At 34.5% G+C, this 21,340-nt stretch overlaps 3 protein-coding genes across 9 annotated transcripts in view; 1 reads left to right on the top strand and 2 right to left on the bottom strand.

Annotated features, from left to right (window-relative positions):
* The window catches only part of LOC106869356 (LIM and SH3 domain protein Lasp), a 153,910-nt gene extending 152,414 nt beyond the window's left edge, over positions 1 to 1,496 (bottom strand). Inside the window, exon 1 of one of the 6 annotated variants that reach the window (XM_052968675.1) lies at positions 969 to 1,496. In XM_052968675.1, the coding sequence (XP_052824635.1) occupies positions 969 to 1,037 (69 nt within the window). In that variant the 5' untranslated portion in view covers positions 1,038 to 1,496. The remainder of the gene's footprint in view (positions 1 to 968) is intronic. The other 5 variants (XM_052968670.1, XM_052968671.1, XM_052968672.1 and 2 more) reach the window with 5 other exon arrangements.
* A 257-nt stretch (positions 1,497 to 1,753) lies between these two features.
* On the top strand, positions 1,754 to 5,731 carry LOC106869357 (60S ribosomal protein L23). Its single transcript, XM_014915078.2, has 5 exons — positions 1,754 to 1,853; positions 2,740 to 2,823; positions 3,346 to 3,474; positions 4,294 to 4,407; positions 5,621 to 5,731. Exons 1-5 carry the CDS (start codon positions 1,841 to 1,843, stop codon positions 5,701 to 5,703), a joined length of 423 nt encoding a protein of 140 aa, XP_014770564.1. The 5' UTR covers positions 1,754 to 1,840; the 3' UTR covers positions 5,704 to 5,731.
* Positions 5,732 to 9,796: 4,065 nt separating this feature from the next.
* On the bottom strand, positions 9,797 to 17,899 carry LOC106869355 (60S ribosomal protein L14). 2 transcript variants are annotated; one of them, XM_014915074.2, is made up of 5 exons: positions 17,797 to 17,899; positions 16,238 to 16,342; positions 14,769 to 14,963; positions 10,100 to 10,153; positions 9,797 to 9,929 (listed from the first exon to the last, which is right to left on the bottom strand). In XM_014915074.2, exons 1-5 carry the CDS (start codon positions 17,797 to 17,799, stop codon positions 9,825 to 9,827), a joined length of 462 nt encoding a protein of 153 aa, XP_014770560.1. In that variant the 5' UTR covers positions 17,800 to 17,899; the 3' UTR covers positions 9,797 to 9,824. The 2 variants fall into 2 exon arrangements, with proteins under 2 accessions (XP_014770560.1, XP_014770562.1); XM_014915076.2 differs by having other exon boundaries at positions 17,749 to 17,820.
* Between the last annotated feature and the right edge of the window lie 3,441 nt (positions 17,900 to 21,340).

Here is a 21,340-nt window from a genome sequence, read left to right as displayed (position 1 = left end):
ATATACTTTATATATATATATATATATTAGTCTATGTAGTAGTAGACGTAGTAATAGCATGTGTAACGCAATGTGCAATATTTGTAGTGCAGTGCGTGTGTGTGCAGAATGCAGTGCTACCGGCGAGTTCTGTGAGTAATGTTGCTAAGAAGCGCCAACGTAGCGAGACCATATTATAATACACCAAACTAACAGAGCACCATGTCATTTATTCACACTCACACCATTCGTGTGTTGAAGCCTACACACCACCAGTAAAATCTGAAGAAACTGGCAATGTTCTCTGTCGGCAAATTGTAATACAGATAGTTGGAACGATTAAATAATTTTGATGCCATGAAGAAGACGAGAAGTTCTAACGTTTAGAGCAGAAGAACCCTTCGTCACTGCCGGTTTATGTTCACTAAGACATATCGGATTAATAAACCCATAACATATCAATTTGACAAGTATTCGCTGAACAGTTTTTTTTATTTATCATATATCAATTTTTATAAGGCAATGAACTGTACAGTTTATTACAATCATAGGTAGCAGAGAGATAAAAACTAGTAGCGATAAGTATATAAGTCAAAACAACAACTTTCCCACCTTGGAAATCTACACCAATTCAAAGTAGACCCAAATAATCCAAAGAGTCAAGAGATCCCTTAAAAAGGAATTACAGATTGTATGTAGCCAAGAATAAATTTCCCCACTCTTCCCCCCGCATGACTCAAACTATTCAGAAAACTGTAAGGCTGCTATAATAAAAGTTGTAGTCATGATCTTTTTCGCTTCAGTTACTTTTATTGAAACTCCCACCAGATCTTTTCTATTTGGTTTTCTACCAAGTGAAACACAGAAAATTCAGACGAGGAAAACGAATATCATTAATTAATCAATCAATTATCTACACCCTGCCCCTTTAAGAGGGAAAAAAAAACCTTTAAAAAAACCCTACCCACGCATAGCAGAAAGAAACTTACCTTGTCTAAGCATTTTAACTCCTCTGTAGGATAGACGGGCTTCGAACACCTTCCACAACGTTTATTCATTTTGCTTCCCCAATTGTCTCTTTCAATAAGATTCTGAATGGGTTTGTGTTTTGTTTTAGGTTGCTAGTCGTGTTTGTTTTTAAGTAAGTGTTGCTCCCGTTGCGTGGTGCCCTCCGAAAGGTAACAATACAAATAAATGCAAGCTTCGCTCTACACACAACTATATCAAGCAGTAGTAGTAGTATTAAGTAGTGTAATAAAGCAAGCAGTAGATATGTTGTACTGCTGCTGTTGTTTTAGCGCTAGTATTATTAGTAGATAGCGCAACTGACTCAACACAACACTCATGTAACGCTACATTTCATTGGTTAGATCCACATTCTCTACTAATTCATTTCGACCACCGCCTTCACATTACAAATCATAACAAATAAATAAAAATACTTCTTTTTTTACAATTATTCTCATTAAATTTATCAGCTTAAAATATTTTATCTGTGTTTCTTTTTTAGAATCTCGTTTTTTTTTTTTATATTCTGAATAAAACAGTGTGTGAAATATTTTTTTTTTTAAATAGTTATGCTACTAAGAGTTTCGATGTGAAAATCTGACACGCTGAGCGTGCTTTCTGACCTTATATGGTAATTGTAAACATATTCATTATTTATATATTATTCAAAGCGGAAATGTTTCTAATACATTTAATAAAATATTTTAGGAATATTAATAATGAAACTAGTCTTTTATTTTACAGTTTTAGTTATTCGAAATAATTCAAGTTTTGAATCGGTGAAGTATCTTCTTCCGGTGACATTTTATTTTCTGCGCTTGCGTTTAATCCATCTTCCTTTTCCTGTTTAAAAATGTCTAAGAGAGGTACGTGTTAAATTTCCTTTAATTATAATCTTTATAAATCGTTATTTTGTATTGATCCTTTTATTTTGAAATATGTTTAGCTTATTAATTTGTTGTATCAATGAAATATTACATTGATTATTAATCCGATTTTTACTGTTAAAATAAATAAGTTTAAATTTTCCGTTCGTGATACGTGCACGAGGTCTTTGGTTATATTTACCAATTTAAGTCAACTAGATCAACCGAATACTTCGGGGTTTTTTACATCTAGTTAATCGCATGAAATTCTGAATTAAAATTGTTAACGTTCAGAATGTGTGCAATTAATAACTATTGAAATGTCTCACGTAGAGATAAAACTCTGTTCGTTTTGAGGTATCTTGTTACCTAAGTATGTTAATACATTGAGGAAACCTGTTTAAGTCATCATTTAAAATTACTGAAAAAACACCCATACTTCTAAATCAACTGCTATCTATTATAGATGCGAGTTTTACTCTTAAATTATATATACACGTGAGCATGTACATTTATAATGATATGCATGTGTACAATATACAATGGAATCCGATGTGTCTGATCATGTGAAAACTCCCAGTTGCTCCCCTGGTTAATGAAATATTTGTGATCAGTTGAGCGGTTTCTACTTGAGGAAACTAATAGATTTTTATGGGTTTGGTAGAGCTTTTGAATGGTATAATTTCATCTTGAAGGTAGTGTTTTCATTCTCAAAGGAAATTATTTTCCGCATCTCCATGTGTTGCTGCGTATTCAACCTAAGCTTTAAAATCTTGCTTCAACTTCGTTCCGCACACGATTTTTTTTTTTTTTACATTTGTTTTTTTAAACTCTGTATTCATTTTTAACTTAGTAACTGGTTTATTTATTGATTTATTCCTTAAAGGACGTGGTGGTACAGCCGGAGGCAAATTTAAAATCTCTCTTGCTCTTCCTGTCGGAGCAGTCATTAACTGCGCTGACAATACCGGTAAGTTTCAGTTTTTGTTGAACCAATTTGCAACTATAATTTGATTACTCCGTTCACGCCACAGAACAGAAACTGTTCACGAATGCATAAGCACAAGGCTGGCAATTTTGAGACGATGGGAAAGTAGATTACATCTACCTCAGTTCTCAACTTTTGTTTATATTGTGGACCCCATCAGAATGAATGACAAGACGGTCAACTTCGGCGGCATTTGAACTCTACGTTCTGAGTTTAAATGCTGTCGGCATATTTTATACTTTGGGGGTCGGTCAAGATGTAAGTCTATGTAACAGGCCTACTGTCTTCCCTTGAAATTGCCATCCTTGTGTCAAAATTTGAAACAATAGTAAAACTAATCGATGTTGCGGAAAAGTAATGGAAGAATTAATTTTCCTGGCATACCCGATATAAATGATTGTCGTTTTGTTGGTAATTAATGTAAGGGGTGGGCGTGCTTCATGTTGATATGTGGGGAGATATCAATTTCATTGATAAACTTTTGTTTTGTCTGTTTATTTGCAGGAGCAAAGAACCTTTATGTAATAGCTGTAAGTGGAATTAAAGGACGTTTAAATAGATTACCTGCTGCAGGATGTGGGGACATGTTGGTAGCCACAGTAAAAAAAGGCAAACCAGAGTTACGGAAAAAGGGTAGGTTTTGTATTCTCTTGACTAAATTGTGTTCTTTTTTTTTTTCTTTCTCTCTCTCTCTCGTCCTACAACAAGTAGTTTGGTTTTATACTTCCGAAATAGTATTAGCTCCTTCCTGGTTCATATGGACTCATAGAGCTAATTTCCATGGTGTGTATATTTCCCCCTGGACGCGACGCCAATGGGCTGCAGCATTACTCATTTTTGACACCTAAGTGGACAATGGCAATGTGAAGTGAATTATTTTGCTCAACACAACATGCCATCCAGTCTGTGAATCAAAACCCACTAAGCCAAGTGCTTGACATTGGTTAGTCTTGCTTCTTGCATGGGTTGGATAAACTCCAATAACATTTAAGATCAGAACTTATAACTAGTTCTCTGGTGTGGTTGAAGTCCAGCTTTGAATCCATTGCTTATATCTTTATTTGAACATTGCATGTTTAATTGCATTCTACTCACCTTATACCTTGAGAAATCACCCATTTTTGCAGCTCCTACTGATCATATTCGTTTTCTACTAAATGTAATTGCGGTTGCTCTGCAGCAAAAGCCTGTATACCCCCTCGTCTTACTACTTACAGTGGCATGAAAAAAGCAACCAGTATATGTTGTTGTGTGGTTGGCTTTAAAGAGGGCATCTAGCCATAAAAAACCATGCCAAAGAAAGATGCAGCATGAAGTGTGGCTATTGAATGTTTGTTTTATAGGGGCAGTGGAAAATAGCTCATGAATTAATGTAATTTAATGGTGGAGAGTATTGTATTGCCGCTGTAAGAATGTACATGATAATATTGTTCTTATCAATTTTGATTTCAGTAATGCCAGCTGTGGTGATTCGGCAACGGAAACCACTACGGAGAAAAGATGGTGTTTTTATATACTTTGAAGACAATGCTGGTGTTATTGTCAACAATAAAGGGGAAATGAAAGGTAACTTCCTTGTTGCTTCATATTATCTCTGTTAGAATTTTGTATTAAGTGTTAATATACAATTTCTTTCTTTAAATGTTTCTTCAATCACCTGGTTCATATGTTAGACAAAGTGTCATTAAACACAGTTTTTTTTTTCTTCCCCCACCCCTCTTTGATTTTCAGAGTAAAGTGTTTTTGGAAGTTTGGTTTACTTGTTGTTTATGTTCCGTTCTAAAGTTACCCACTCTCTGCTTTGATAAACTGGTTTGGGCAACGGTTTATTGGTGGTGGTTTTTTGCTTGAATTATGAAAGGGTGACTGCCTCTAAAATGTGTAGCACAGGCTTAGTTTAAATTTTTATTTGAAAAGATTTCTATCCTCTTAGTATGAGGCACCATAACAAGGTTTTTGCCATGAAAATGACAAGGATGTAATTATATTGGTAAAATCAGGCTGGTGATTTTGTTTAAATAGAGTGTAGGCAAAGTAACTTGCTTGGCTGGGTGTACAATATTATCATTGTTACAAAATTCCTAGAACTTACTGGCAAGAATGCTAATTCTGGTACATCATGACCAGTTTTACTAGTCCCTATATTTGTAACTAGCTACTGACCCTAAATGGGAAGATCTGCAAACAGATCCTTGACTTATTTTGGGTTAGGATTGTTTTGGAGAATTTGTTGCAATTGCTTCCTCCAGAGTTAATATTCATTGCAAAAAATCACATAAATTAATTGCTGGACTTTGTAATTTCGATTATTCCCTCAATTTATTTCCAGGTTATAAAAATTGTTATCATACAGAAAATCACTTAAGAATATCGCCAAAAACGATCGCAGTAATGAAAACTTGAGAATCCAAAATTTCAGGATTGCAGGTTTAGATTTGGCCCAGAATGTTTTAAATTTACTCATAGAGTTGACCTTTAGATTATAAAAATTGTTATGGTACAAAAAACAATTGAAATAATGAAATCTTGCGAATCCAAAATTACTGGATTTGGCCTAGAATGTTTTTAGTTTGCTCACAGAGTCAACCTGATTCGAAAATGGTATGATATGTTGGGCTACAGCCTGTGGGAGTAAAGTTGAAAAGGTGTGATGCTGTCATTCACGTTATTATATCAGACTATAAATGGTTGGCCTACGATGCTGAGGACATCTCGTTTGTTTGATTATGTTACTTGTAATATTAAATTACTTAGGTTAATGTTTTCTTTTCTTTTTCAGGATCAGCCATCACAGGACCAGTCGCTAAAGAATGTGCAGATTTATGGCCCCGTATTGCTTCAAATGCTAGTTCAATTGCTTAAAGACACTGTAATAAATATTTTAAATTGATATTTGTGTGTGTGGTTTTTTTTATATAAATATTGGGTTATGCTGAATATGTTCTTCACAGTGATGAATGGAATTCTTGGATTTTGACTCTTGTAAAATGGCTGGTTTGATACTGTATTGGTGAAGATGAAACACATACCAGGGATGTGTGCTAAGTGTAGAATACAAATTGTGTTTCGACTGTTTTATTAAGTATTCTTAGCTACCTCTGTCAGTTGATACTCTGCACATTGTTTTATTATGAATGGATCAAGTCGAAATTATGATAGTCTCATTGGGAAGAAGTATTCTTTGCAAGGAATACATTGTTTGCAATAAATTGAAATAGAAACGAGTAAATGAGATATTGTGCATGTGGTCTGAAAAATTGTCAAATTAAGGTAAAGGAATGCTTTTGTTTGGATACAAGGCAAAATTAGTTTTGTTTCTTACAAGTTACCAAATAATATACTGGTTAAACATACTAGTCTAACGTTTAACTGGTTTATTGAACACTTTTTTTTTCAATCCGTTCCTTTCCTTTGCATTGAACCATTAAGCTATTAATGAAGTTTGGGCTGGTGTATTAACTTACTATTGAATAACAGTAAAAATATACAAAGCTAATTCCTATTCAAGGTTTGTGCATTTAACTCCTGCAATGCCATTAAGTTAACACTACAGATTTTGATCACTATTGCAAAGATATTGAAATGAAATACTCAACCAAATGAGCCAGTGACAGAATTTGAAGATGGAGAAGTCAGAAATGATTTGTCTCTTCTAATAGTGCAATAATTTGGGTTGTAATACCAGCTTGAAATATAATCAATTTGTGTAAATAATGTATGGTAGGTGATATATAGATGAAGATAAGAACTTTGAAACCACATCAATGTAGTAAAAGGTTTAACCATTGGTCATATTTTACAATGTTACAAGGTTGGAAATTGAATTACCTGATAATTTTATTCATATAAGAGGTAGGGGTCCAAAGTGCTGGTAAGATTTTGATCATGAGAACATTTCATTGGTTACAATCGATTTTAAGACATGATGGAGCAAAATTTGTTTTGCTAGGTAATTTGCGACTGATAAGTGTCAACTTTTCTAATTCCTTTAGCATTAAGAATATCAAATGTAATATTTATTCACATTGTTTTGAATTAAACCTGCATTATCTTCTAGGCAAACAATCAAAATGGTTTGATAGTTTATTTTTAGAATGACGTGAAAAGCACTAATGGAGTGGTTGGCGTTAGGAAGGGCATCCAGCTGTAGAAACTTTGCTAGATCAGATTGGAACCCATTACAGCCTTCTGGCTTGCCAGTCCTCGGTCAAACTATCCAACCCATGCCAGCATAGAAGGTGGACGTTAAGCAATGATGATTATAGGGAAAGGTGTGAGAGGCCAGTTTGAGCATAAGACAGGTACAATAATTAGGCTAGTTTAAATGCTAAGGGGTTAAGGACCACATTGTGCAGAGCAACTTATAAATCAAAATACTCTTCATCTCTGAAAGTAAGATATAGATATAGAACACTCCATGTCAAGGGAATATTAGGGTATACAATGTGTTATACAGTATATTGCACTGAGGCCTGATTTGAAGTATGTAAAGTTCATAATCGAAAAATCTCTAATATGATACTTATAGAGCAGTACTTTTTTAACCTGTATTGCAAAGTCTAAAAGTTAATAGTTTAACTGAATTTTCTCCACATCTGAAGATTAAAAATGTTGAATAAGGACATTTAGCCATACAAATTATATTGATAATATAAAAAGATAGATCACTGATCTGCCTAAGAGGGTGGTAACTCTAAATAAGATCTTTGACCATGAGAAACCAGCCAACTAATGAAAGAATGAATATAAAAATGACACCATCTGGTGTCTACTTTTCCCTACTTGCATGGATCAGTTGGAATTTATGGCAGATTTTCTACAGCTGGATGCCATTCCTCTGTTGCTAACCATCACCTGTTTCCAAGCAAGATATTTTCTTATAGCTAGACATGATTTTCATGAAAGCCTGGAAATGAACAACCTCCACTTGTATGACGATGATGCTCATTTACAATCTTCCCATATTGTCTAGATGAGGATACATGCACATATATATATATATGAGGCATCTTTTAATTTCCATCTATAATATCCAGTCACAAGGATTTGGACAATGCTGCAAAATTAGGCTGATGGAAGCTCAGCTCCAGTGGCAGGATGTTGTAACTAAGTCCAAAACCATCTGACATTTTATTAACTGTGTCGATTTTTCAGCCCTTTTTTTCAATTTTACCCCAAGAAATCACCTTACAGCCTTCATGCATCACATACTCATAGGAACAGTTTACTGGTGTCTGGAAAGTATATTCCCCCTGGACAGGACACCAGTCTATAACAAGATTACTCATTTTTGTCAGATGAGTGAAAAAATGTTAAACGAAGTGTTTTATATAGCCTTCCTAAATTAAAACAAAACTTATATTAGTAGTTCTGAGAGTTTCTACCAACTTATAGCAATATTCCTTTCCAAAATGTCTACACATTTGCTACCCGATTCTACACTCGTATAGATGGCATTCATCTCTGAACCTCTTACTCCAGTGTAAGCTGGAAGATAACTTGCTAACTACACTAGTAATGCATTGGGTCAACTGATGGCATATTATTCCCACCATCTTATTCATGTGTAATACAAATTACATTTAATGTCTCTGACTTCCAGTATCACTTCTTGCTTCGCTGGATGTGTAATGTCAGTGTACAGACATAGCAGTGAGTGCCCTGGACTTAAGAAGCATCAGATGCGGTGTGCAAAAGAAAGACCCAAGACATTGGACGAGGTGGTGAAGTATGACCTTTGAACAATGGGTGTCACAGAGGCAATGAGAAGTGACTGAGACCTTTGGAGATATGCTGTGTTTAAGACCCAGCAAGCCAATTGAGGTTGTAGCTGTGGGTGATACCAATGTTGCATAACAGGCCCGTTTAAAAATACCCCTTCATCAGGCAATATGCTGAGCTTTGAGACCTGTTGAGCAGGCCGACACCACTACCACCTGAATGGCATGTAACAAGCTCCATTCAAGCGTGACCAATGCTATTGTTGCCTAACTGGTTCCTGTGCTAGCAGCATGTAAAAAGTACCATTCAAGCATGTGACTGGCATTTAAAAATTGCCCACTACTATCAGAATGGTTGGCATTAGGAAGGGCTTCCAGCTGTAGAAACCTTATCAAACCCATACTAGCATGGAAAGCAGACGTTAAACGATAATGAAGTCAATGAAAATGTCTCACATTATCAAAACTGCATCATGACAAAGAAATATTCAGTCTTTATCACTAGCTGACACTACGAGTGTAGCACGAAGATACATATCCAAGAGGCCCAACTGACGGTTTCTCCACTAACACTACCGACATCTATCAAGCTTCTAGCATTGCTACAGTGGCCTACAAGCTCACCCGTCACTTTTCAAACTGTTCTCCAAAGTGTACAAACCCGAAATTACTTCCACAACTTTGAACTACAAATGTTTAAACAGAATATCGACCACATCAATCTGGGAAGGTCTACAAAGGCCATGAAGCCGATTCTCATGTAATACTAATACAATTGACACACTTTCAAGTAGTGACACCTACAAAGGATTCTGTAACACCAGACACAGTTGTCGTAGACATAGAAACTAGTTTTAAACTCTTTTATGTTGGCATGGGTTAGAAAGAATTCAAGGTAGGTTTTCTATAGCCAGATTGCCCTTCTTGGCACCAACTCTCACCTGTCTTCAAAGTAGTAATTCCCCATCGCCAGACCTGTTTGTTACAGACGATCAGAAAGGAACATCACTTATATTGAAGTGTTACACATGGACAACCGTCATGTGACATCAAGACAAGGAGCCTCCACGCACAGGTTTCTTAACAACACAACAATTCATATAGCTTTCAAGATAAGAAACTGCAATGTCACAGAAATATCTAATGCACTTGTATCTCCACTATCACTGTGGTTTGTTAGATTTATTAAGTTAAGAAGAAAAAAACAAACAAACAAAAAAAAAACACCAGAAGTATTCAGAGCAACTTATTACATATATAACTTTATTGCTTTACAACTGTTTTGGGCTTAGATTTGAGTTTGAGCTTTCTATCAGCCTTCTGCTTCTTTTTAAGCTTTTTAAATTCTTGAGAAACAATTCTATTTCTCTGAAAAAAGAAGTGTTTTTCGATTAATTAAATGGAATAAATTTGACAAATATAAAAATACATAGTATTTATTCTAAGAAACAAAACAGTGAAACATGAGAAATTTGAAGCACTAACATTTGGCCCGTAGCCAAGACTAAAGAAAGAAGTGTATAAAATAATTATCTTACCGCTTGCTTAGCCCGCATCAATTTGAATCGGTCAAAATCTGTCATCTTTGCTCGCTACAAAAGAGAAAGAAAAGGACATGACCCTAGATTTCACTTCTTCATATGGAAGTTACCAGATTTCTAAATGACTTAATAACCATGCATCATATATAACTAATGATTAACCCTTTCGTTACCAACCAGGCTGAAACTAGCTATGGCTCTGTAGTACAAGTGTCTTGCTTTCATAAATTTAGAATTAAAATCTTCCACCAAACCTCAGTCACAATTTATGTTCCTAACACTACCTTAATAATAACTAAGTTATTTTACTAAATTCTTTGTTATATTTAAAATAATTGAAAGAAGCCCAGAGCATCTCAAAATAAATATAGTAATGAAAGGGTTAAAGTAAAATGAAAAAAAACTGGCTAATTTGAAAGATACAAGATTAAATGCATCCTAGCAATAACTGTTTATAGAGAAAGAGAGGGATAAAAACCAATGTTACAGCAACATGATTTTCAAAAAGCCTATCCAAATGCTGGTTGCCATCATTGAGGATCATTTCTGGGAAATGCACAATTTCAAGACAGCATCCATATAAAGGAGCCAGATTTTCAAAACCTGTAATTTCAAGACTATCAGTATTTCACTCTCCATTAAAGATATTTCAAATGTTATATGACTTCACTAATAAGATTACTCAGGTTTGAAGATTGTCTTCACATTGGTTCAGACGGCACTTCCAAGTTTCATCATGTTCTAATTAGTTTTAAATCACATTAACAAATATTCAAAATATTTTTAACAGAACCACTTCTATTTCACTACATGTGTCAGCAGCTCTCTGTAAACATTTGGTGCAAAATTATAGACATTCATGTTCTAAAGTTTAACACTAAATTACTATAAGGAAAGCTTTGATAGTAGTTATGAAGCAATGGAGATCAAGAAAGGATGGAATGTAATACTTATGGTGCAAGAGTATTGAAGTATTAATTAGAAATGAAGGAAATACAAACTGGTACAAGGGAAGAACCAAGAACATTGTCCTTTCCAACACTGAAAATGTCCAAATTAAAATTTGAACGTTTATGAAGATTTAACTAGGAAGTGGTGAAAATTGTAAAAATGATACTGTAGAAACACCAGCAACATTATTTCATTTATGAGGTAAATGTACATACTGGCTTTTTAAATCTTTTTTTGTTAAACATACCATATAGACAAAAGTAATCTAGTTTCTAGCAGAATAACAGGATCCATAATTTCATTGCCAATGCAAAGTTTTACCCAACAATGTGTACCAGATATTACTGGAATTTGATGTCTCAATTTAACATATTTCAATATCAAAGCTGAACAGATTGGTACCAGCCAAAGTCAAGAACTACAAGGAAGAGACAAAACTATCTTCATAATGAGTACATCAAACATTTACAAATCTGTGCAATATTACTTAGTTACATTTTTGCTGTCAACAACAGTAATCAAGTCATAGCTATAAAAATAAAAACAAAACACACCAAATTGCTAAGAGTATTGCTTTCATTCTATCCTCTTCAAACTATTAACCAAAGATACCGTATAGACTCAGATTTGAAAGCGTCTTCCTGAGAGTTCAGACGGCACTTCCATGTCTCATCATGTTCTAACGAAATTTATTTATGCTACACACATAAATGCAGGGAGCACAATTAATATTAAATAGCCTTTAAGAACTGACCAAATATCTTTCAAGCAACTGTGAAGTCATGCAAGTAAATGCTAACTACCAATTACAGCATAGTAATTGCATCTCATTTCAACTTCATCTCTAATGTAATTTCTCATCCTCTACATTGTTCGTATGCCTTGCTCATTATTTTTGCCACCCAGATATTTTCCTTCACCCTTCATTCCCCACATATTAGCCACACCCTACTCCTGATCTGCAATCCATATCACCTATTTGTTGATTTTGCTCTGGAATCCCCATCACTACCACCTTACCTTTCCCCTGATAGTTAACTACCTATCAGAAAGAAAAAAAAAACACAACTTGGATAATGGTCTTGACACACTATTCTAAAATAGCTAGGTACCATCTACCCCACCCGACATATATAGGTAGGACAATTTTTTCTCTGTATACACCAAATTAGATACTCAGAGATGAAGGTTTGTCTTCTTATGAATTCAGACGGCACTTCCATTTCTCATCACGCTCTAATTGGGTTTGTGTGTAACAGATGTAGGCGTGGTTAAGTGACCACAGATTGTTTTGTAACCATGTAGCTTCCTTTCTAAATATCTTGAAGGGTTGAGATTATATGTTGATAAACCAAAAATACATGCCCGACACTAGATTTAAATCGCTGCACAAGGGAGAAAACTCTAGACTCACTAGTTACTTGAGTAAAGATATATTTTAATGATCTTTGTTAACACTTTCCAAAATTATAACTAATTTCTTAAAATTGGTTTAAATTACTGTGAAATTTAATCAGTAAATGTAAAAATTACATATTAATTCGCTAAATGACATGAAACACCCACCAAATTATACCTTTCTGATGGTGATTTGTGCCAATTATTATACCCCTAAAATTACTTATCAGATATTTCTAGTCTTCAGTGTCAAAATTAATGATATCAGTAAAGAAAATTGTCTTCTCTATCAATCAGACCACTTCCGTATTTTTAACATCATGTTCAATAATTTTGAAACATTGAAGACACTTTTAAATTACAGGAAATCATAGTCAAGCCATATAACAATGTAAACAAAATTATTTGTAGGTTTTTACCATAATATAATTTAATGGCTAATCCATACATATTATAAGCAATGAGTGCTATTGTCCTTTTCCTTCATTAATTATTGTTTAACCATCAGCAACTTGCATGTGCTGGACTGTCAGAAATTTTACCCAGGCTTTACAATGTGCAGCAGATATTACTGGAGCATCATGTCTCAGCTAATCTAACATTTCAATATCAAAGCTGAACAGATTGGTACCAACCAAAGTCAAGAACTACAACAAAGAGGGGACTAATAAAACCATCTTCATAATGAGTATCTCAAACAGCTACAAATCTGTGCAATATTTAGTTATATTTTTGTTGTTATAGCTATAAAAATTAACATTTTTTTTTTTAAACCACCAAAACACTAAAAGTAGTTTTCATTTAATCCTCTTCAAGCTATTAACCAAAGATGCCATATAGACTCAGATTTGAAAGCGTCTTCCTGAGAGTTCAGACGGCACTTCCAGGTCTCATCATGTTCTAACAAAATTTATCTGCTACACACATAAATGCAGAGAGCACAATTAACATTAAATAAGCCTTTAAGAACTGACCAAATATCCTCCAAGCAACTGTGAAGTCATGCAAGTAAATGCTAACCACCAATTACAGCATAGTGATTGCATCTCATTTCAACTTCATCCCTAACATAATTCCTCATCCTCTACACTGTTCGTAAGCCTTGCTCATAATATTTGCCATCCAGATATTTTCCTTCAAGCCACACCTCACTTTTGTACTCTCCCCTCTCACCCTTATTAACCTGCAATCTATATCATCTATTTGTTGATTTTGCTCTGGAACCCCATCACTACCATCTTACCTTTCCCCCTTATATTTAGCTTCCTACCAGAAAGGAAAAACTGATAATGGTCTTGACACAATTCTAAGATATAATAGCGCGTAATCCCCCCCCCCCTACTGGACATATATAGGTAGGAAAATTTCCTTCTGTATACACCAAATTGGACACTCAGAGATGAAGGTTTGTCCTCTTATAAATTCAGACGGCACTTCCATTTCTCATCACGTTCTAATTGGGTTTGTGTTTGTGTATAATTGATGCAGGTGTAGCTAACAACATACGTTTCATAACCATGTAGCTTTGTCTCTTATTCCATTCTTTTCTAAATATCTGGAAGCTAACAAAGGGTGGGAGTTATAGGCCAAAAATGAAATTTCAATGTCTGACACTAGATTTACTGATTACTTGTGTAAAAATCTATTATTTTAATGAAAACCACCTTTATAAACACTTTGCAGAATTGTAACCAAAATTGGTTTAAATTACTGTGAAATTTAGTCAGTAAATGTAAAAGTTACATATTAATTCACTAAATGACATGAAACACCCCATCAAATTATACGTTTCTGATAGCGATTATTAGACTAGAAATGTTTCATGAAAAAATTTCTTCCTTACAGATATCCCCACTATTTATCTTTAAAATATTTTTTATAATCATCAATACCTAAGATGCAAAATCTTTTTGACATTTCTCCCATTGCTTGTGCCAATTATTATACCATTAAAATTACTTATCAGATATTTCTAGTCTTCAGTGTCAAAATTAATGATATCAGTAAAGAAAATTGTCTTCCTTATCAATCAGACCACTTCCGTATTTTTAACATCATGTTCAATAATTTTGAAACTTTGAAGACTTAGATTACATGAAATTACATTTCAGCCAAATAACATTTTGAACATACATGCAGAAGGATTGAATCCTGTGGATTGATCTTTTTAACACCAACTCATTTCTTGGTCACTTCTAGCTCTATATAGCTAACCCACTCAAATTTAAAGGTTCCCAAGAAAGGAACACCAGAGAACAATTCTTGTTTATCTGTTCTGAATGCAATGAATTCACAATATAAAAAAGAAAACACAAACCTTTTCTCTTGCCATAATCTTTTGAGCCCATTTCGTCAGAGACCATTTACCAGTTATGTCAGCAGCATCCCAAGCTCTTTTCACTTCAATGGTTCTTGCAGAGTGCCTGATCTTGATGACAAATCTTGTCAGATGTACACTATTGAAATTGATAGCTTTTCTTAAGACACCACTGCATGGTCCATCAATCAAAGCCTATAATTATGAAACATGGTTAGATAGAAAATTTTTAAAAAAAAGTTTTCTTTTTATATGTTTTACTAGCTTCAATTCTTAGACTGCAGTTATACTGGGACACCACCTTCAAGAGTTCTAGTCAATCACATCAACCCCAGTACTTATTGCAGTCTGGTATTTTATCAATCATTTTTTGATAAGCCACTAAGTCAAAGGACATATAAAAACACAGGAACATACAAGTCTGATAGATTTTCTTTCTCCATCAAATCTCATTCACAATATATTTAACTCAAGGATATAATGGAAGACAGATACCTAAGATGCCAAGCATATATTAGGATGGTACTTAAACTTGACAAATATTAAGGATGATATACACAAAATATTCAAAGGTCTGTGTTGTCTCTGTGAAATCCAGCCCCTAGTTTCTCAAATCTCAACATCACTCCCAACCAATGTAAATTTTTATTTCTTTATAACACTATGCGGTAGAGATGGACTATATGTAATCTGAACCTTTCCCCCCCCTTATTTATTAATTTTTTTAACGGAATCCCACGTTTTAGGCTATGGAGATTCCGATTCTGAAAAAAAAAAATTTTGAAAAATTTCTTTCAGAATCGGAATCTCCATAGCCTAAAACGTGGGATTCCGTAAAAAAATAAATAAAACATGGGGGGAAAGGTTCAAATTACATATAGTCCATCTGGACCACACTATGCAATTATTGGGGTATACATATGTTTATGCACATATCTGTATGTGTCCATATACAAACCACTCCACTCTCATAAGTTGATAAGGAAAGTTTTTCACTAGATATTAATATCTTGCATAAACTGTATTCCAGTTTACTAATTGAAAAGAATAAATCAAACGCATTTTGCACATTCATCCTTTCAGCTATGTTTAACTCAGTTCACGATTTCATATTTACAAAATGTCATGGTTTCTTAAATGAAAATAGGAAACAAACCAGTATATATAAATTACTGTATAAAACACGACACTGTCAAAACATTATCTTTGATAGAGTGTTAGCGCTAATATATCGATAAACTATATTAAACTATCAGATAATTTGCTATATTTTGTAGCCTTCAGTTTCAAAACTAATGATATCAGTAATGAAAATTGTCATCTCTATCAATCAGACCACTTCCGTATTTTAACATCATGTTCAATAATTTTGAAACTGCAGGAAAACCAATTTTCAGACTACAAAAAGAACATTACAACCTGGTATTTTAAAAACATTGAGTGTACCTCCAGAAAAAGTTTTAACTTACTCTGTTTTGGTCAATAACGTCGATAATGACGCACAATTTCCCAGAATCTACACCTTTAACGATGTAGGCCACACGACCCACCTCCACGAATTTCCGATTGAACACCTATAGAATTAAAAAAAAAAACGATGCACGTGTGATTTATATTTTCAAACATATATATAGCAAGCAATGCAGTATTCTTAAAAATTAGAATCCATAATTAATAACATTTTTCTGACGAGGGCTCGGTCTTTCAGGATAAAAGCATTTCGTATTAACCTTTTACACTATAATTTCATCACTTCTGATCTTAGATCGTAACTGGTTTTTTTAATCCTGGATGCGTGAATTATTTACGTTCTAGGATGCATCCGAATTTGTTGTTGACACTCCGACATCGAGGGTTCCAGTTGATCCGATCAACGGAACAGCCTGCTCATGAAATTAACGTGCAAGTGGCTGAGCACTTCACAGACACGTGTACCCTTAACGTAGTTCTTGGGGATATTCAGCCTGACACAGTGTGACAAGGCTGATCCTTTGAATTACAGGCACAACAGAAAACAGGAAGTAAGAGAGAAAGTTGTGATGAAAGAGTACAGCAGGGTTCGCCGCCATTCCGTCGGAGCTTTAGGTGTTTTCACTCAATAAACACTCACAACGTCCGGTCTGGGAATCGAAACCGCGATCCTATGACCACGAGTCCGCTGCCCTAACCACGCATCCGAACTTAAGAACTAGTTAATTAGTGTCGGCAGATTTGGATCCTCATAGATGAGGGAAAGGGTTCAGAAGGGAGTCGTTTGAATATATTTTTACCGAAGCATGCCACATAATCGGCTGTTTTTTTTTTTTATATATTTTTCAAGAATCTACACATTTTCAGGATTTTCAGCTGTAAATAAAAATTTAACCACCTAAAAAGATGCACGTATAGCCCCACCCCATCCCCAAGAAATTATCAATAAAACTCATTTCATTTGTTCCAAAATACTCTCGATAAATTACAAATGCAGACCGAGAGGCGATGCTTAAATTCATAAAGATAATTTTTTTTGGTTTGCCATTAAAAAATTTAGAATATACAATTAAGCAACAACTTTATATGACTTTAAAAAAAAAAAGCCTTTCACTTGATTGTTAAGCGAGTGTGGTGGGTGAAAAGTTGATAACACGTGGATGATGATATAGAGCTGAAGGTTTTAAAATAGGATTTTCACATATAAAGGATATCTTTTTTTAAACATCGATTTTAAACAAATATTCATGACTTTGGAGAACCATCATATTTACTAATTAGAAATCGTGTGAGAGACAAAAAAGATAATAATTATTAAAAGAGAAACGTGGTTAGGATGATTACATTTAGGAAAGATTTCTATCACGCCATGTTGAAAAACGATGGGAATAAATTTCACAATTTAAACGATTTCACAAGATTAAAACTAAAGTTTATATAACAGAATAACGTTCTAAGTTCCCCCAGTTAAAGCCAAAAGAGAAATAAATTTAATTTAGAAATGAAATACCATTTTTTACAGCAGATTTTAGCGACAGAATAATTTTACATTCCTTACCATGGCGTTACCGCTGCGCGTAAAGGATGTAGCACTTAGCGCATGCTCATTACTTCAATTTCAAAACGAGACTAGACTTAAGGATAAAGTTTTCCTTGCATGGTTAATAGAGAACAACAAAAAGTTTCTCATACATTGAGGTAGGGGGGTGGGTTGTATCCCCATATTATTTCTTTTTTTTTTTCATGTATGAACTTAGCTACTATTTCTGCTATTAATGACAGTTCGACAACATGAATATAAAATGCATAAATAATTTTATCACAAGCAGGCTGTGATGCACCCCATTTGCAGGATAATAAACCACTGCACAAAATTTATTTGTTTGATTAAAATAATCTACTTTTTTTTCTTGTTTTATTTTTTTTGCAGAGAGGAAGTTCTTTTTTGTTTCCAAAACATGGGAATGTATATTTGTTATTGGTTGAGGTGCAGGAGTGGTTGTCTGGTAAGAAGTTTACTTCCCAACCACATGGTTCCAGGTTCAGTCCCACTGTGTGGCAGGTTGGACTAGTGTTTTCTACTATAGGCTTGACTGGATTTGGTAAACGGAAACAGAAAGAAGCTGTTCATATATATATATGTATGTGTGTGTGGCTGTTTGTGTCCTTCACCCCTGTTTGAAAACTGTTGCTGGTGTGTTTATGTTCCTGTAACATAGCAGTTCGGCAAAAGAAATCAATGGAATAAGTACCAAACTTAAAAAATAAAAGTACTGAGGTCAATCTATTCGACTAATATTCTTCAAGGCGGTGCCCCAGCATAGCCGCAGTCTAATACTTGAAACAAGTTAAAGAGTAAACGAAGAATCAATGAAATAAAGAACTTCCATGTTTCTCCTGCCAATGGTTGATTGAAGAGTTTTGTTTAAAAATAATGGTTGATAGACCATGTATATATTGAAGATCATTTGCACAAAGGATGGATAGGGGTGGGAGATTTTTTAAATATAGCTTTGTTAAATAGAAAAATAAAATGAAGATGAAGATGGTAAGGGAAGGTTTTTATGTTTCCTAAAGTGAAACAATTAAATATAATTCTTTATTGGAGCCTGATGCAATCCTCTGGCTTGCCAGCTCTTATTGAACCATCCTACCAATGCCAGCATGGAAAATGGACTTTAAAGTGTGTGTGTGTAATATATATTATGATTCCATGTAGTTGTAGTGATAACTTCTAATATATGAGGTGGTTTCAAAAAGTTCCCAGGCTAGTTATGTTTTAATAAAAAAATTACTTATTTGCCTAAGATTTAACATCATCTCCTTCAAAAGAGTAACCTTGCCCAGCATCCCAGCCAATTTTGGAATCCGGCCTGGAAGTCATTTTCCAGTGAGTCAAGGACCTTCTGTGATCCAATCTTGACCTCAACAACAGTGTTAAAATTTGACCTTTGAGCTGCATTTTCACCTTGGGGAAAATATGGAAGTCTGCAAGTGCTAAATCTGGCGAATAAGGCAAGTGCAGAAGAGATACCATGTTGCTTTTGGCAAGGAACTCACAAATGAGAAGAACTTGGTAATAGGGTGCATTGTTGTGAAGAATCTAATTCTTTGTGCACCACAGATTCAGTTGCTTTTGCTGAATTTCCTCCCTCAAACACTTCAAAACATAGTAGAAGAACTCCCAATTGATGGTCCAGCCCTGGAAGACACATTCACAGTGCCCAATACCACATTTCTGGGGATGACGCTCGTGGCAGGCCTTCCAGAATGCTCATTGTCTTCCAGGGACGTTATTCCTCATCTGAAGCGTCCATGCAGCTCAAAACATTGCATATGACTCATTGTCTCATCACTGTAAGCTTGCCAGAGCATGCTCAATCTCTTTGTAGCAGACTTCTCAAGTTTAACGTAAAATGTCATGTTGGCTATTTGTTCCTGTCCATGACAAAATTGCAGACTACAGCATACATGTGATCACAAAAGCACAAATCTCACAACTTGCAAAGTAAACACAATGTTGTCACTTGGCACCAGAACTAGTCCGAGAACTTTTTGATACCACCTTGTACTTATACTTTACAGTAAAGCATCAGCTAAGTACAGATTGTAACATCAATCAGTAAAGAATGATAAAAGAACAGGAGTTACATAAACACTTTCATTAGCTTACAACTGTTCCTGCTATAAGTAAGCATGCACCGAGGTGAGTACCAGAGTGAAATCTTATATCTGTGGTTCTCAAATAATGTGCAGTTGCAGGATCTTATTCAAAACGGGGGGCACCAGTTTTCATTTATGTTTTATGTAGTGTTTTTGGTACCGAAAGACTTTCAAACTTCGTATACTTATCTATTTTGTGTTATAGAACAGAAAAAAATTTTTGTATTCGAATTTATTTCATGTAAAAAATTGTCTTATTTCGATAATTTCTACTAATCACTGACGTCTATTCAGTTGAAAACAGTTAGCGCTGTAACGGTGTATATCGTATTAATCCCCGTTAGTTCTAACCCTAACCTTAACTAGACTGTTAACCCTAACCCTAACCCTAAAACTAACCCTAACTCTAGAATCCGAACTCTAAAATTGTTACACACATAGATATGCACAGCGTAATTTATTATATAAACAATATATGCGTATAAATTACGATTAAACCGGATGAAATATGTCACAGGGAATAACATTTTTATGACCGGCCAGCAGTAACTCTATTCAACTGAATAGACGTCAGTGATTGGTTGAAATTACAGAAATATGACAACTTGAACATGAAATAAGTTGCGATGTACGTTTTTTTGTTAAGAAGACTAAGAGTAAAAGATGTTTTATATGACACATTCTACCAGTGTCCCAAGTTTCAAAGTGTTTCGTTAAGAAAATACTGGTGCCCCCGTTTTGAACAAGATCCCAATTGCATACTAATGCAACAAAGCAAATTCAAAAGTGAATTTTGAACTTTATCAGTGTAATACATATAAATACATTTGATGTAGTGCCAGTATTGTGGAAATCACATAATCATGTTTTACAAGGAAAAAAAGTGCATCTTATACACAAATGAATATTGTAATATACTCATGGCCAATTGCCTAACTGGACATATAAAAGTCCAAAGAATGTCCAATAAGCCAATTGTTGCATTGTTGAGTGTGAGAGTGATGAGATGTTTGTACACACAACTGTTGAAAGCCTACATTTCATCTAACAAGATGGTTTCAGTTATGTTCACAATGGAGTCAGGATGTTCCCCTTCAAACCCTGACTCTTGTCACCAGATATTGAGAAAGTGTATACAGTTGTAAAACTAAGTCATTCTTGTACATAAGATCCTTTCATACTGCAATGACAGTATTACTCTGAATTCCCATAAACTGTAACTTGAATATATTTTATAGCAGATGTCATCAATTGATGTTGCAAGAAATTTACATGGATAGAGCCATCATCTATTGATGCCAAAGTGTCTCCTTCATCAAATGCACCTAAACATAAGTGAGCCTTATCAATGGGGGAAGCCAAGTCACAAACGGAAAATTAATACAGTGATGAAGGTTTTTTTCTGGTTTTCCTTTATAATCAGATGAAGTAGATGATGA

Source organism: Octopus bimaculoides, chromosome 6 (assembly GCF_001194135.2).
Source record: "Octopus bimaculoides isolate UCB-OBI-ISO-001 chromosome 6, ASM119413v2, whole genome shotgun sequence".
NCBI classification, from domain to species: Eukaryota; Metazoa; Mollusca; class Cephalopoda; order Octopoda; family Octopodidae; genus Octopus; species Octopus bimaculoides.
The sequence above is the reverse complement of the archived record's forward strand: the minus strand, read 5'-3'. Positions and strand labels throughout refer to the sequence as shown.

Excerpts from the sequence above, each read along its gene's own strand:
- LOC106869357 (XM_014915078.2), top strand. Across the intron at positions 3,475-4,293 it reads ACCAGAGTTACGGAAAAAGG|TAATGCCAGCTGTGGTGATT; the intron begins GTAGGTTTTGTA and ends TTTTGATTTCAG. Across the intron at positions 4,408-5,620 it reads CAATAAAGGGGAAATGAAAG|GATCAGCCATCACAGGACCA; the intron begins GTAACTTCCTTG and ends TTTCTTTTTCAG.
- LOC106869355 (XM_014915074.2), bottom strand. Across the intron at positions 14,964-16,237 it reads ACGTTATTGACCAAAACAGA|GCTTTGATTGATGGACCATG; the intron begins GTAAGTTAAAAC and ends TCATAATTATAG. Across the intron at positions 9,930-10,099 it reads TGATGCGGGCTAAGCAAGCG|AGAAATAGAATTGTTTCTCA; the intron begins GTAAGATAATTA and ends TTCTTTTTTCAG.